The following is a 15073-nucleotide window of genomic DNA, read 5'->3' on the forward strand; positions in this document are numbered from 1 at the left end:
GATAAAATCTATTATATAATCTAGTCATGTATCTTGAGTTATGATCATAAAAGCTTTTATCGAATAGGATAAAGTTAATTTCCAAGAATTTCCAAGTATGGTTTTCACAGTAAGAAAGACGGCATTCTGCTGAAAATGGTCAGGTGTTGAATAAGAGATATTATTTGGTGACACAAATGGACAGTTTGGTCACCTTTTCTGAAACAAGAGTTCTCCATCAGTAAAACAGAAGCAGCAGAATAGGGTAATGATGAAACAGAGAAGGTCTGAAAGAGGCCAGAGTCTCATGTCCTCTGTGATTGTTGGTGTGGTCCTTTTTCTTATTAAGTCAAAATGAAATTTAAAGGAAATATATATTGCTTCAATGGTTTTTATTTTTAAATCAACTTAGAGGTGTCAAGAAATAGAAACTAGTAACCAAGTCAAAAGATGCATAATTATTCTTCCTAGTCCACTGATTCATTGATTTAGTCAACGTTTATTTAGCACAAGACTTTGAATAGAACTGCAAGGCAGAGCTGAATGCATTATCCTTGTCCTATTTATCTGGTTGGAATATTGGCAACTCCCCTGCAGTGACTGTCACTATAGCAAGAGTGACTCTGATCACAGGACTCGCAACCCTTTGGAGCAGTGTGGGTCACAGGCACAGCACATGGGAAGTGGGGTTAGAACAAAGTCTGATTCAGTCAATTTAGGGTGGAGTCCAAGAGAGTATATTCCTAACAAGCTCCTAGGTGCAGCTAGGTGCAAGACCAAGCACCATACTTGGTGTTGCAAAGTTCTTGAGCTCCACAAAATCAAATAGGATGCAGGGTCATTGTTATTCCAGGAAATCATGGGAAGTGCTGAGGATGCTGGTACCTCCCATTCTCTCAATGAACTGGGGAGAAAAGTGCAGATGGTGCGTCTCTCCAGGTAAAAGTCATGGGACCCAGGTTTACAAATGTAGAGAACATACATTGGACACAAAGGAGTTGATTTAATTTTCACTACTTATTTTAAGGTGGTTTTACTTATAGTGCACGTGGGTCTTCTAATGAAGAATATGATATGAAGAGTTATGATACTCTGCTTTGTTACTAGAGAGGTTAAGATGAGCATGGATAAAATGACTGCCATTGAGGTGCTGCCTGAGGCACTACGGAATTAATGCATGTGTGCAGCACCTGACACATGCCCTGGACTTCCACGCCGCTGAGAACGTGCCTCTGGTCAGTCAGCCTCCTTGAGGCTTCCTTGATCATAACTTTCAAGTGTTATTACACCTGAAGTGTTTCCTTCCTTCTTTCAGCAAATCTTTGTTGAGTTTTTTTAGGTGCTGGGTAGAATTCACAAATGCAGGGACCCATCCCGACAGTGTCCTTGCCGCATAGAGCCTGCATATGTATGGGGAAAGACAGAAGATAAAAGTTTCAAAAATATTTTAAAAATTTAAAAATGTAAAAATAAACATTCTATTTGAAATAATGATATAAAGAATGTAGTGTGGTTACTGAGAAAGAAAATGGGGGATATTTGAACTAGGGAGATCAGGGGGATTCTCTGGGGAGGTGACAACTGAGTGGTAAGGCTTGAAGGACAAGAAACAGCCAGCCAAGGAAAGGTTTGGGGAAAAACTTTGGGGCAGAAAAACAACCAGTGCAAAGGTGTTGAGGTTGCTCAGGGAGCAACAGGAGGGCTGGTGCGGAGGGAGCATGAATGTGGTGGTGATGGGAGTTGGTAGGATACGAGACTGGAGATAACACTAGGACCAGATCATCAGAGACCCTTATTGGCATTATGAGGACTTTGAATTTATCCTAAGTGTCACAGAAAATCATTGGAGGGGCCAGGCACGGTGGCTCATGCCTGTAATCCTAGCACTTTGGGAGGCTGAGGTGGGCGGATCACTTGACACCAGGAGTTCAAGACTAGCGTGGACAACTTGGTGAAACCCTGTCTCTACTAAACATACAAACATTAGCCAGGAGTGGTGGCACACACCTGTAATCCCAGCTTTTTGGGAGGCTGAGGCAGGAGAATCACTTTAACCTGGGAAGTGGAGGTTGTAGTGAAGCCAGATTGCACCAGTGTACTCCAGCCTGGGTGACAGAGCAAGACTTTGTCTGAAAAAGAAATAAAAAGAAAGAAAATCATTGAAGGGCTATAAACAGAGGAGGATTAATGTTATCAGATTTAACTTTTTAACATATTACTTTGACTTCTGTGTGGAAAATTCACTCTAGGGAACACTGGTAAGAGAAGCTATTTGGATGCTGTTGCAGGAATCCAGGGATGATCATGTGATTTGGGTGATGTTGTAGTCACAGGCAGGAGGGAATAGATGGGTTCTGAATGTTTTTGTAGGGATGGAAAGAATAAGGAAGAGAAAACTATTGTATTAAGAATAGTTCCTAGGTTTGGAGACTAGGGGTTTTATTAAAAGAGACGGGAGAGAGTATAAGAAGGACAGATTTGTTGGAGTTGGAGTTTAAAATCTCCCTTGTGAAAATTGCATCCACATACTCCAGGCCTGTTTTGATCACATAGAGTCTCTGTGTCATGTCTTCCTGTAAATAACATTAAGAACAATTTGGCTATAAAGTCTGTGTAATCCACTGTGGTATATGAACATGAGAATAGGAGTAAGATCTTAGAGCTGAGCCAGTGGAGCTCAGCCTGCAGCCTCATGTGAAGTTTCATGAAGCCTGGGGAAGCCAGAGTGATTGAAAAGGGAATGGAATCTAAGAGACTTGTAGAAGCATCTGGAAGCATCAAGACCTAAACTGTTGCTGAATCCTGGGCCAGAGATCCAGACCTCTGTAGAGATGAGAAGGTATCAGACTGGAGACACAAGAGACCTTTTGTCTTGATTTTATACTTGTGGGTCAGCCTGGGTCTTTGACATGGGAAGAGGTGGTTTCTCAACTGAACCAGAGCTGGGATGGGCTGGAATTTCAGGGGGAAGAATATGTGGAAAATACATGTGTACACACACACACACACACACACACACACACAAACACACACACACTTGGATCTGGGGAGAGAGGAGAAGGAAAAAGAAGTTAAACTTGAGAAGTAGGATAATCATAAAGAGATACTCAAAGAATCTCTAACACTGACAGTTTAGCATGAGACATTGAAATGGATTAGGTTCCCCCAATTAAATAGAAGACACCTTTACATAGTTTGTGATGTTTGTATACAAATGTATTCGTGACTCAGAGTAATCCTTATGTGACGTATGATCAAGGTACAAGGCAAGAAAATAATTATCTAGGTAAAAACATATTTGTTATTTTGCAGATTTTGTTATCGAAAATGTTAAAGTACATTTCCACCATACAGCTTTATAGCTATGTTTTCAGAAAGTTTAAAAAATGTTCCTAATTAGTAAAAGGTATCAAAGTCATCAATATTCTCAAAGTCATTAATTCTTTGAGAGATAGATGACGTCCAATGACAAAACTTTAATTTAGAACTTACCATTAAGAATGCCCAATTAGATTAATATGTTCCAGATTTCTATCTTTCCTTGGACAATTTTTACTAAATTTTGGCATTTCTAGTTGTATTCTGCAACAACGATGAGATACAATGTGTAAGAATTATACCCTGGTACTATTGTTGGAAGGTATAATTCCTATGATTTTTGGTAAAATCTTTGTCTTTGAAAATTAAGTTACTACTGTAAACACTATGGTATTTCTAATTTCTTAGATTTTTTGGAGAGAAAAATGATTTGAGTTGCTCTGCTTTTTGTTATAAAATACATTATGCTCACTGAGATGTTATTTCCTTTGATGTTACTAGCATAACAAAAATAGGAACTATTTCTCTGATGGTGTGTTCTCCTCAGAACCACTGTGCTTTCCACAGCTAGCCCTGATGAGCTTGCTGATTCTGCTTGCTTATGCATTCCAGAGGAGAATGCAACAAATGGCAATACTCCATTCGTGTAATAGAGTTGAGAGTCATTTGAAAGAGCAAACCAGAAGCTTCATCTTTAGGGCTATGATTGGCATGTTCAAGAACATTTTTGCTTGTTATTGTACTCTGAAATACTGAACCACACTGTGAAGGATCATTGTCCTTGAAGCGGAGACAGAGTGGGACCCTGACAGACCTGATGTGTGTATAATCAAGTTAGGACCGATCCATGAGCCTGTTCTACCTTTGCTTAAGCTGTACCTCAACTCTTCTCCATTTTCATAGTAATTTTATATCCAAAAAGTGAAAAAAAGAATATTCCTATCAAATTAATTTGGATTTATAAATTATAAGTAACCTTGATATTTTAGACACTTGCCTTAAATCTCTGACTCAGGAATGGAACATGGAATGTGAAGTGGGCAGAAAATATTTGAGATCTAAACTCCAGTTTGATTATAGCATAAACCTGATGTTATGGGTTGAATTATGTTCTCCAAGAAAGATATATTGAAGTGCTAACCTCAAGTACTTGTGAATGGGACCTTATTTGAAACTAGGGTCTTTGCAGATGTCATCAAGTTAAGATGAGGTCATACGGGATTTAGAGTCAGTCCCAAATCCGATGACTCAGGGAAATTTGGAAAGAGATACACGGAGAAGAGAATGCCGTGTGAAGGCACAGACACTGGGGAGCAAGGCCATGTAAGATGGCAGTGGAGATGGGAGTGATCCATCTACAAGCCAGAGGTTGCTCAGGATTGCTAGGTGCTACCAGAATCTGCAGTAGGTTCTTCCTCAGAGCCTCCAGGACAAACCAACCCTACTGACACCTTGATTTTAAATTTTTAGCCTCCCAACTGTGAGAGAAAAAGTTTTTGTCATTTAAAGCTACCTACTTTGTGGTAATTTGTTACAGCAGCCTCAAGAAGCTAATGCTCTTGACACATGATCTGAAGAAGCCATGAAATCTTCAGAGCAGTTCATCTTCCAAGTCCTGTGCTTTCTGCAGCCTGCCTTTGAAGACATGGATTAAATATCCCTTCCACTCCACCACTGTTCGACTGCACAATTCTGACACTGTATTTAAAAAAATTCAGCTCTGAATCTCATTAGTACAAGGAGCTCTTACTGCACCCTCACCCTGGGGGTTATATCTGCCCTCCAGAAAGAAGATGAGCTTGAGCTTGGCTCTGCAAAGAACTTTCTTGAAAAAGTGGTGACAGTGTTCATGTTCTCCTTGCCTAGTGAGTTTTCATTGTATCAAACTCTTCAAAAGTGGCCTTATTTGGAAGAGCTTATATTCTGGGGAAGGCAGGAACAGATGTGCTGAGTCAAGAGATTGGAGTAGGGGATTTGCAAGGGTCCAGCTTCTCTGGGCTGAGAACAGGGTCTGCCTGAACTGAGGCTGCGCCTGATTTGACTCACGATCTGCTGTTGCCTGCCACAGGCATCTGACAAATGTCTGCTCAGTTGAGTGTTTCAGTGTAATTGATCTACTAAATAGAGAAATGATCATTTGAAAATTAACATGTCTATAGCTAATGGCAAGTCCAGTTGGACCAAGGAGGATGTTGGAATGTTTTTAGAGATGCATTTGGTGAATAGATGCTAATCAGGCAGTTATGGCTTGGGTCATATTAGGATGTATAATAGTTTTTCCTGCAGACAGCAAATATTCATGAAGAGTCTACCATATGTGAGGTTCTGTCCTGGGCATTGGAGTCTTGGCTATGAGTGAATCAAATTCCTGATTTTGTGCTTACCATGTCAGGGGAGAAAATTAACAAATAAATGGGGACTATAAATGCTCTGAATAAGTAAAGCCAATGATGAAGACTAGAGGGTGCAGGTGGAGGCAGGGGAGGATTTTCTATTTAGTGCAGGTGGTCTGGGGTAAGCTACAGGGGGTTTTCATCCAAGAAAGAAACACATTAGACTTGTGCATTCAGAATCATGAATCTGGCAGTATAATGCTAGCTGAATTAGAGAAAGGGTGATGTTGGAACAAGGAAGAACTGAAGGAGTGTTACTACAGCAGTTAGACAAGGGTGCCCATCATACCAGGAGTGAGAACATCGGTGGGGAAATAGAGTCAATGATGGTGTACCCACTGCCATGGAATATTTTGCAGTTAGTAAAAAGTAAATAATGTGTTTGTGATTATAGACCAGGAAAGATGCCCATGATACATAGTCAACTGAAAAAAATGCAAATTGCAGAGTATTATATATAAAAGCACCCAATTTTTATAAATACAACATCAATAAGACCTCCCATGAGTGTGTGTGTCTGTGTGTGTGTGTCTGTGTGTGTGTGTGTGTGTGTGTTTCTATAACCTTGGTATCAGTCAGGACCAGTTGAACTGTGCTTAGGATTTCAGGGCTTAATATCACAAAGGTTTGTCAACCACTCACATGAATGGAGGTGTGTGTGGGTCAGCTGAGAAACTATACTGCTCATGTGGGAACCCAGACTGGGAGAAGCTTCGGCTCCATGTTTCCATGGTTGCCAGGGACAGAAGAGGACATGGCCAATTGTGCATGAGCTTTTAAAGTTTCCACTAGCCCCTCACCCAACTGAAATGACAATGGTGAAATGTAGTTATACTACATGCCCAGAAGGAAGAAAGCAACAGTTATTAGTAAAGAGTCCTGATGGTTACCCAAGGTTTGGAGAAAGGCATGGAGTGGACATGAAGGAGGAAGGTTTCCCTTGTTTGGCAGCAGGACAAAGAGGGAAAGAGTATAGAATCGTATTTCCTAACAAACAGAAATGCCAGGAACCAGCTCAGTGAGATCAGGACATAGAGAAGCAGACAGACAGAGACAACCTCTGGTCTGGAATCTTAAAATGAGAAGACCCTATTTTTGAATATGAGTGTGAGGAGAGAATTTTCAAAGGTGACTTTCAATGACTTGCTTCTGGGTTATTGGAGACAGAGACGTCATGGGCAGACTTGAGTTATCCTACAAGAGAAACAGGTTTAAGAACATAAAGAAGCTCTTGGTTGATTTGAAACTTGTGGAGCTTGAGATGCAAGTAGAAGATGTGTAGGAAGATAGGCATGTCTTGCAAAAGGCAACTGCAGAGCTGGTGTTAAGAGACAGACTTGAAGCTGTTTTATTGGAATGAGTGCTGATGCTTCAGCTATTGTGCACACTTGGGGTTTCTGCACAGGATCATGGGAATCAGATCCACGCCTCCTCCCTCTTTAGCCTCTGGACAGAGGCACATCTAAGGGGACTCTCAGCCATGGAAATGTCCCCATGGTAACATGGAAACCCAAGAGATAGCATTCGACATTCTGGAGAGTTTTACCCACACATTCTTTACATGTGCCAAATCCATTTTAGTTTTACATATGGCCCTATTTGAAGTTGCATTGGAAAGCAGGCTTAAAAAAATGAGAACTCTTTGGGATTAATAAGGAGTAAAGAACATTCTCCCCGTGGGACTTGAAATTGCAGTTGACTGTCTTCCTCCCTGTCCCGCCTACTGAATGCTCCCCAAGCACCACTAGTCCAACTCCTGAAATGCTACCACTGAAACCTCTGCTTTGATTTAATGCAATTTCCACAGTTGACCCTTGAAAATTAATTTTGCCATCTCATAATGAACACCAAACAGGGGCTTCTGTATTCAGAAAACTGGAGATCTATTTTCCATTTGGTTATTATGGATAAGCCTTCCACAGACTTCCATTTCAAGGCTCAAAATGTTTGCAGAAGTATATTTTAATTTAATGGAGATGGCATTAGAATTTTAAAGTTATTCGAAATTAAGCTATTCAAAAGTTATGATAATTTTAAAGCAATGTTAAAGGTCTTAGCATTAGAAGCAAATATTTAATCATAAAAGAGAGGTTCTCTTTTGTAGTCGTCAACTCTGGTACCTGAAGTTATTCATTTAATATCTGTTATGGGATATACAATTTTACATAAATGTTAGGGAAAAACAATATCTTCATTAAACAGACTTTCTGTATATTGAAAGGGCAATACAGAGATTCCAAAGTAAATTTCGTTTGCTCAATAAGCCATAAGTGCACAACAATTGATTTTCCCATGCCTAAATAAACTTTTCTCAGTGGTTCTCAGCCAGATTCTCTGGAGACCTGGGAAGGGCTCTGCACAGCAAGCACCCAGTGAGTGCTGGTGCTAGCTATTAGTGGTTTTGGAAGATGACTTTGGGGCTAGAACTCCTTCTGCATGTGCCTTTCATGGGAAGCTGAAGTGAGGGAGGTGCCCCAGCCTGCCTGTGTAGATAGAGCACTGCTTACTACATGTCCCTCCAAAGGCATCCCTGATGTCTTTGCATTTTTATACACAAATGATCTAAGACAATGGTTTTTGCCTTGGTTTCACATCCCAAATACAGAATGGAACAAGTGGAATGCACATGATTCCAAATAATAATGCTTTGCTGAAAAAAACCTTCAGAGTCTTTATTTTTAAAGAGGTGAAAGAAAAAATATTTACCAGAAAAAAAATATTGCTATGGCAATGTGTTCCCCCACAGTTTTTGGCCTGAGGGCCCTTTTAAATATAGATTGAATGGGAGGAGACGGGGGCATGAAGCAGATGGTCCATGCCCAATCTGGGCTTCCCGATGAGGATTCCGGGTCATTTTTCCCACTCACAGTGGGTTTCTCCTTGGCCGTCATCCTGAGACGGCTGGACTCACAAGAATTAGAGAAGGTGGTTCAGAGTCCACCCCGTCATCTCCTCACAGTGAGGCCTCGTGCCATTCTCTCCAGAAGCAGACTGTGAGATGACAGCGGCATGCATGACTGTCTCTTCTGCTGGCCCATGAGAGCCTGGGCTCTGTCCTGCACCCTCCACCTCCAGAACCTGTCTGCATCTGCAGGAGCTTCACACAGGCTTGCAGAATGAATGTTCAGGTCAGATTACCTGAACTAGCATTCATTCAGCACGCTTGCTCCAAAAAGTTTGGAGTGCCAAATCAAAGAGTGCCTTTTCAGGACCGTATTTATTTTTAGGCTATGTCTCCTTAATCTCTCCTGTGCTCTTTTGTGTATGAAAATTACACAAATACAGCTGATCAGACACCACCCTGGAATAGTGAAGTGGTGACAGATGGTTCTTTTCAGGTTATAATATATGGTGCAGGTTCCCAGGAGGGAAGAAGCCTGGTGTTCTCCCAGGCTTCCCTCTCTTTATTCCGTTGGGAGCCCAGCCCATTGCCCACATGCTTCTCATCAGCTCACATCCAGACTCGGTACCAGAAGCGCTGGCGTGACTGCACCACGTCCTTCCAGCCGTGCAGCGCTTGAGCATCCCCTTCAAGTGACACAGGTCACACTGTGAAAGTGGGGCACACTTCCCTTAGCGTCCCTTCACCTTGGAGTCAAGAGCTGCCTGGGAAGCTGGCCACATACCCCTCCCCGCCACCATTTCGCTGCCCTCAGTCCCTTCCAACTGGATGGTTCACCTTTCATCCTTTTTGATGTTCTTCTGTCTCTGCTTGTTTGTAAGAAGAATGATCTATTTTATTACGTATTAAATCATTTAATTTTTCATGCCAAACGTTTCTCTGAGAGGTTTCATGTAGATTGTTTTGATGGAGCTGGAATTCGCACAACATAAATTACCCAATTTAAGGTGATATTCTCAATGTCGTGCAACCAACACCTCATCTAGTTTCAGAGAATTTTTCATCATCTGCACCTAGTCAGCAGCTACTCTCCATTCCCCGCCCGGTCCCCACCCCCCAGAGCCTGGCAATATCCGATGTACTTTCCACCTCTGTGGGTTTACTTATTCGGGCTATTTCATGTAAATGGAATCATATACTAAGAGGTCTTTTGCCCAGATTTTGTTCACTTAGCATGTTTTTGAGGTTTCTCTGCATGGTAGCATGCATTGACACTTTATTCCATGTTAAGGCTGAATAATATTCTGATGTTTATTCACCCTGTGATGATTTCTGTCTCCACCTTGGGTTACTTGGAAAATGCTGTTATGAAATGGGCGTACATGTGTCTGTTTGAGTGCCTGTTTTCAATTCTTTTGGGGATATACACAAGAGCAAAGCTGCTGTGTATGTTTAACTGCTTGAGGAATTGCCACACTGAGTTCCACAGCAGCTAAGCCATCCACAGGCTGGTTTATTTTGTTTGTTACATACCCGTGCTCTCGGCATCTGCTTTCCCCCAATGACGCCTGTCCCTCCTCCGTGGGTACCCTTTTGCAGCTTGGAAGACAACTTCAAGAACCCTCTATGCATGTTCTAAAGCACAGATACAAAATCCTGATAGTTTAGGATCAGCTTTGCATCCATACTCATGCAATGGTTTGGATACCAAAGTGAAGTCCCAAAATTTTGAAAAGAAGCTTTTCTCCATCACAATGATTAGTTTGATATTGTAATCCAGTGAACATACTTGCATAGACTACCCTATTTTGTTCATAGATTATTTCTTAAATGAGCATTTCTCATGCTGTTCTATGCAGCCTTTAATGGGATGGAAACTGGAGGCTCCTAGAAACCAGAATATTTGGTGACTCTCAATGTTCTTCTTCCCTTCCCTTAGGTATCATTCTTCCTCTTCATCATCTTCGTGGTGTACACTATGCTGCCCTTCAACATGCGAGATGCCATCATTGCCAGTGTCCTCACCTCCTCCTCCCACACCATCGTGCTTAGCGTCTGCCTGTCTGCGACACCGGGGGCCAAGGAGCACCTGGTCTGGCAGGTGGGTGAATCTCCACATCCGTGGAGAATGACTGTCCACATCCCGCCAGGGGGTGAGGCAGGTGCTGTTGGCCCATTCGGGGTGTGTCTGTAGTGTGGTACTTGGCAGCTGCTCCCTTTCTGCCCCTTGAGGCTGACCCCCAACAACACTGAGGAAACAGCCCACTCCATTGGTGGGATCCACAGTCACTTAGCAATTAGCAACCGTGAAAGTAACGTTAGCACGAAAGTTGGATGTGACAATTCTGTTTTGCCAATTGCTGAATGGTGGTGTGATTTTGATGAACAAAAGGTGTTTTTGTTATATGTCATAATTCAGCACTCATTTTTATAGTGAAATAACTTTTATGATTAATTTCATAGTTTGTTCCCATCTCTCTCTACCTTGATATTCAAAACCCTCTCTTTACAAAGATAAAAATTTTCTTCATTTTAAAATGTTCTAGCAGGTCTATGAGCATTCAAAAATAAAATAATTCTTTAAAATGCTACAACAGCAAATTATGCCTTACTAATAAATGGCATTTCAAAGAAGTCATTCTATTTAATTAGTTAACAAGCTTTTTAAAAGCTATCTGATTTCTAGTTATGTACACATATAAACACAAGGGTCAGTGATCTGGAGCAATTCCTAACATTCTCTGTTTTGCCTATTAAAAACATGTTTAATTTGCTCTGTGGGGATCAACTGCAGCAAACGTAGCTGTGGCATAAAATGCAGTCGAGCTGAGAAAATTGCAATCGTGACAGTGCTATGCCATTGTAAAGGGACTTTCGACATGGGTCACCTCAGCCCTGCTGGGTCTGAGAAACCAGTTTTTTGTTCACTTGATGTGCTATTTCATTTGGAAACTTGAGGTGGAAGTGGAGGCTTACTCTTGGGTCTGTAGTAGTCTCTGTTAGTTGGAAAGCTTCTGGGGATCCCTGTTCTCAATACTCATCTCCTACTGCTTGTAACATAACATTCATTAAGAGTAGCCAGGAAAACCTGCATTCATTAAGCATCGTTTGTCCATACTGAGTGTAAAGGCACTGGCCTCTAACTTTACACAGCAGGCTAGAGTTTCACCCTGGCTCATTTGGCTATTACTAAAAAGTGCCCACTCCCAGGAAGAGAAGGAAGGCCATATGGTTCCTCTCTATTGCCTTTGACACATGCTAGTAACCTGCACCACCTGAGACACAGAGGCCAGCCAGTAACTAATCAAATGAGAGAATGAAGGTGGGTGTTTTATGTTTATTTTAAAATATGTAAATGATGAATAAAGTTGGTACGTATTCAAGGTATGCAGCATTATGATTTGCTATATGTATACATTGTGTAATGGTTGTCACATTCAAATTAATGAACACATCCATCACCACCCACACTGTACATTACATGCCCAGTACTTGTTCATCCTATCACAGAAAGCATGTATCCTTTGACCAGCTTTTCCCCATTCCCCCCAACCACCCTTCTACTCAAAAGAACAATCCAGTCATGCCTGGGAAGAAGTACAAGACACACTCCTGTGTATACAATCTCTACCCTAGCCCTCACTTCCTGTTTCTGCACTTCAGAGCCTCTCCTGAGGATATCTGTGTGGCATTTCTCCTTTCTCCTGTAAATTCCACTTTTCCATCTTCTCATTTATTTGAGCTGTTAAGCTCAACATTAGGTATTCACGTATGGGTTAGGGTGGTGGGCTTATTTTTTGCAGGAGAATGAGAAAACAACTTGCTCAGCCACTTTATATTCTGAAAATTACTGTGTAAAGTCCCCTTTCAAATGAGCAGTAAGACACTCAAACATGTCATGGCTCACAGCACCTTCGCTGTTTAGGGTAACCTGGGACACATCCCTTGAACACTTTGCACTTATCTTTTCTGCTCTTTCATGAATAAATGAAGTGTCTGCTGGTACAGATGTAATAGGACACACAATATTTCAGAAGAAGAGGTTTTAGCACCTTTCTGTAAGAATCAAATAGGGTTAAAAAAGAAAAAAAGGAAAATGAAGGTCTACATGAAGAACTTTATGTATTATAGGTCATTGAATACTGTATTCTTTATTGAGGTGTTTTTTTAAAGCATTTTTTATTTTCTGCCTTGGTAAAAAAAAATGGGAAAGATGGAATCTTACATTTTATTTACTCAATTTCAAAAACAGACAAAGAAAAATACTCCTTATTAGCAAACAGCCAGAAATGGGATAATTCTAGAATTGAGCAAAGAATAAAAATGCTTCACTCCATAATATTTTATAAAGGAATAAGACCCAAGAGAACAGAATAAGATGAAGTCCATTTCCCATTTTTTTCAGAAACAGTTTCACAGTAACTCTAAGAGATGGGAAAGGTGGAACATGTGAACAGATTTAAAATGGGAGATTTGTAGGTAAACGCCACAGTAATGAAGAAAGGAGCTTTCAGTACCCCTGACCACTGTTGGAAATATAATCTAAAAATACCACTGGTTTGAGGTTCTAGAAAAACACTTTATTGAATTCTTTTTACACATGGTGTATATAAATTAGAATTTTACAAATTTGCTGGTTGTATTGCTGTAGTGTAATTGTTTAATGCATCACTACGTAAAATAAAGGATACTGGCCTGATGTGAAGAAAGAGGTTGCCCACAAATGATAGCCAGCATCACCCTGCCTTCAAAGCCATTAAAGGAGGATGCATTTTGTTCAGTACAGATCCATATTAAGAAGTTATTGTTTCATTTTATTCATTTGAACACTGCCAATCCACGGATAGCACTTAGAACCTATCTGTTAATCAAAATATCCACTAAAGACAAATCCATGTACTCCTTCCCTGCTGTGTAAAAGAGTTCATTGTCTTCAGGAAATTCATTTTTCCAGCATTTCCCTTGAAGTAGAGGCATTCTCAGGCTATGATATATCACCTAATTAAAGAAATTTAGTTAATAACTGAAAATTATGGATGGTATTCCTTAATTTTCAACCTGAGGTGTAATCACTAATATACTTTGTAACTTTTATTTTGAAACAATAACAGACTTACCAATAAGTTGCAAATAGAGTACAGAGAATTATTTTTTTCTAAACCATTTAAAGATAAGTTGCCAATCTGATACCCTATCACCCCAATGCTTTAGTGTGTATTTCCAATGGTACCATTCTCCTACGTAACCACAGGACACCTGCCAACACCGGGAAGTCCACATTGCTCTGTGACTGCCATATGATGCCCGGACCCCATTCAAGTTCCTCTAGCTTTCCCAATAATGTCTTTCATCACAAAAGGACCCAGCTCAGAAGCATGGCATCACACATGGCAATGTGTTCCCCCATCTCTTTGGTCTTCTACAGGATGGAACAATCCACTTGTGGTTCTTTGGCCCTATGGTCCTAATACTTTTAAAGGTGGAAGGACCATTATTTTGTAATATGTCTTTCAACTTGAGCTGAGTTGATGCTTCCTCATGAATAGATTCAGGTTCTGCATCTTTGGCAAGCATCACAGAGCGATGGTGGGTGCGTCCTCCTGGAGTGCAATCCAGGCTGCATCGCTTCTCTTTGTCTTTATACCTACGGTGTTCACTTGTATTATGGCTGTGTCCATACAACTCTTTCACCTAGAAATTACTCTTTTCCTCTTTATAATTAAGACATTTTGTAGAAAGGCACTTTGAAATTACACATATATCTTGTTTCAATGTATTTATTTATTTATTTATATCTATACAGTCTTGTATTTTCCCATTTTATTCAATAGATTATACACCATTACCATTGCTATTTTTTTTAAGAGACAGAGTCTTGCTCTGTCACCCAGGCTGGAGTGCAGTGGCACAATCTCGGCTCACTGCAACCTCCTCCCCCCAGGTTCAAGCAATTCTCTTGCCTCAGCCTCCCAAGTAGCTGGGACTACAGGCACACGCTACCACTCCTGACTAATTTTTTTTTAAATATTTTAGTAGAAATGGGATTTCACTGTGTTGCCCAGGCTCGTCTTGAACTCCTGAGCTCAGGCAGTCTGCCTGCCTTGACCTCCAAAAGTGCTAGGATTACAGGCGTGAGCCACTGCACCCGGCTACCACCGCTCTTTATTTTGATGCCCACATTGTCTCTGATTTGTCCAGTGGGCACCTCTTCAAGCTGGCCTGTGTGTCCTCTTGATACATTCCCACCATCCTTGGAGCCCTTTCTTGCTTTCTGGTGGAACAAGATCTTTCTGGCCGATCTTATTCCTCCCTGCTCCAGCCTGAACCTAAAAGCAGCCCTCTTTGATAAGAGAATCAGGAACCCTGATTTTTTTTTTTTTTTTGTAAACAGCATTTAGAGGCACGATCTAGGCATTAGGTGTTGGACGTCACTGCACCAGGGTGAGGCCTACACACATTTATATCTACATTATATGTGTGTGTGTGTGCACATGTGTGTGTGTGTGTGCAGGTGTGTGTGTGTTGTAAATACTAATAGTCA

At 41.0% G+C, this 15073-nt stretch overlaps 1 protein-coding gene across 1 annotated transcript in view; it reads left to right on the forward strand.

The window, feature by feature from the left end:
• Window positions 1–15073, forward strand: part of ADCY2 (adenylate cyclase 2) — a 436690-nt gene that overhangs the window by 109767 nt on the left and 311850 nt on the right. Inside the window, exon 3 of the mRNA XM_021675367.2 lies at window positions 10472–10633. Within this exon, the coding sequence (XP_021531042.1) occupies window positions 10472–10633 (162 nt within the window). The remainder of the gene's footprint in view (window positions 1–10471; window positions 10634–15073) is intronic.

This window comes from Aotus nancymaae, unplaced genomic scaffold (genome assembly GCF_030222135.1).
Source record: "Aotus nancymaae isolate 86718 unplaced genomic scaffold, 86718_ANA_hifiasm-v0.15.2.pri h1tg000014l, whole genome shotgun sequence".
Classification (NCBI taxonomy): domain Eukaryota; kingdom Metazoa; phylum Chordata; class Mammalia; order Primates; family Aotidae; genus Aotus; species Aotus nancymaae.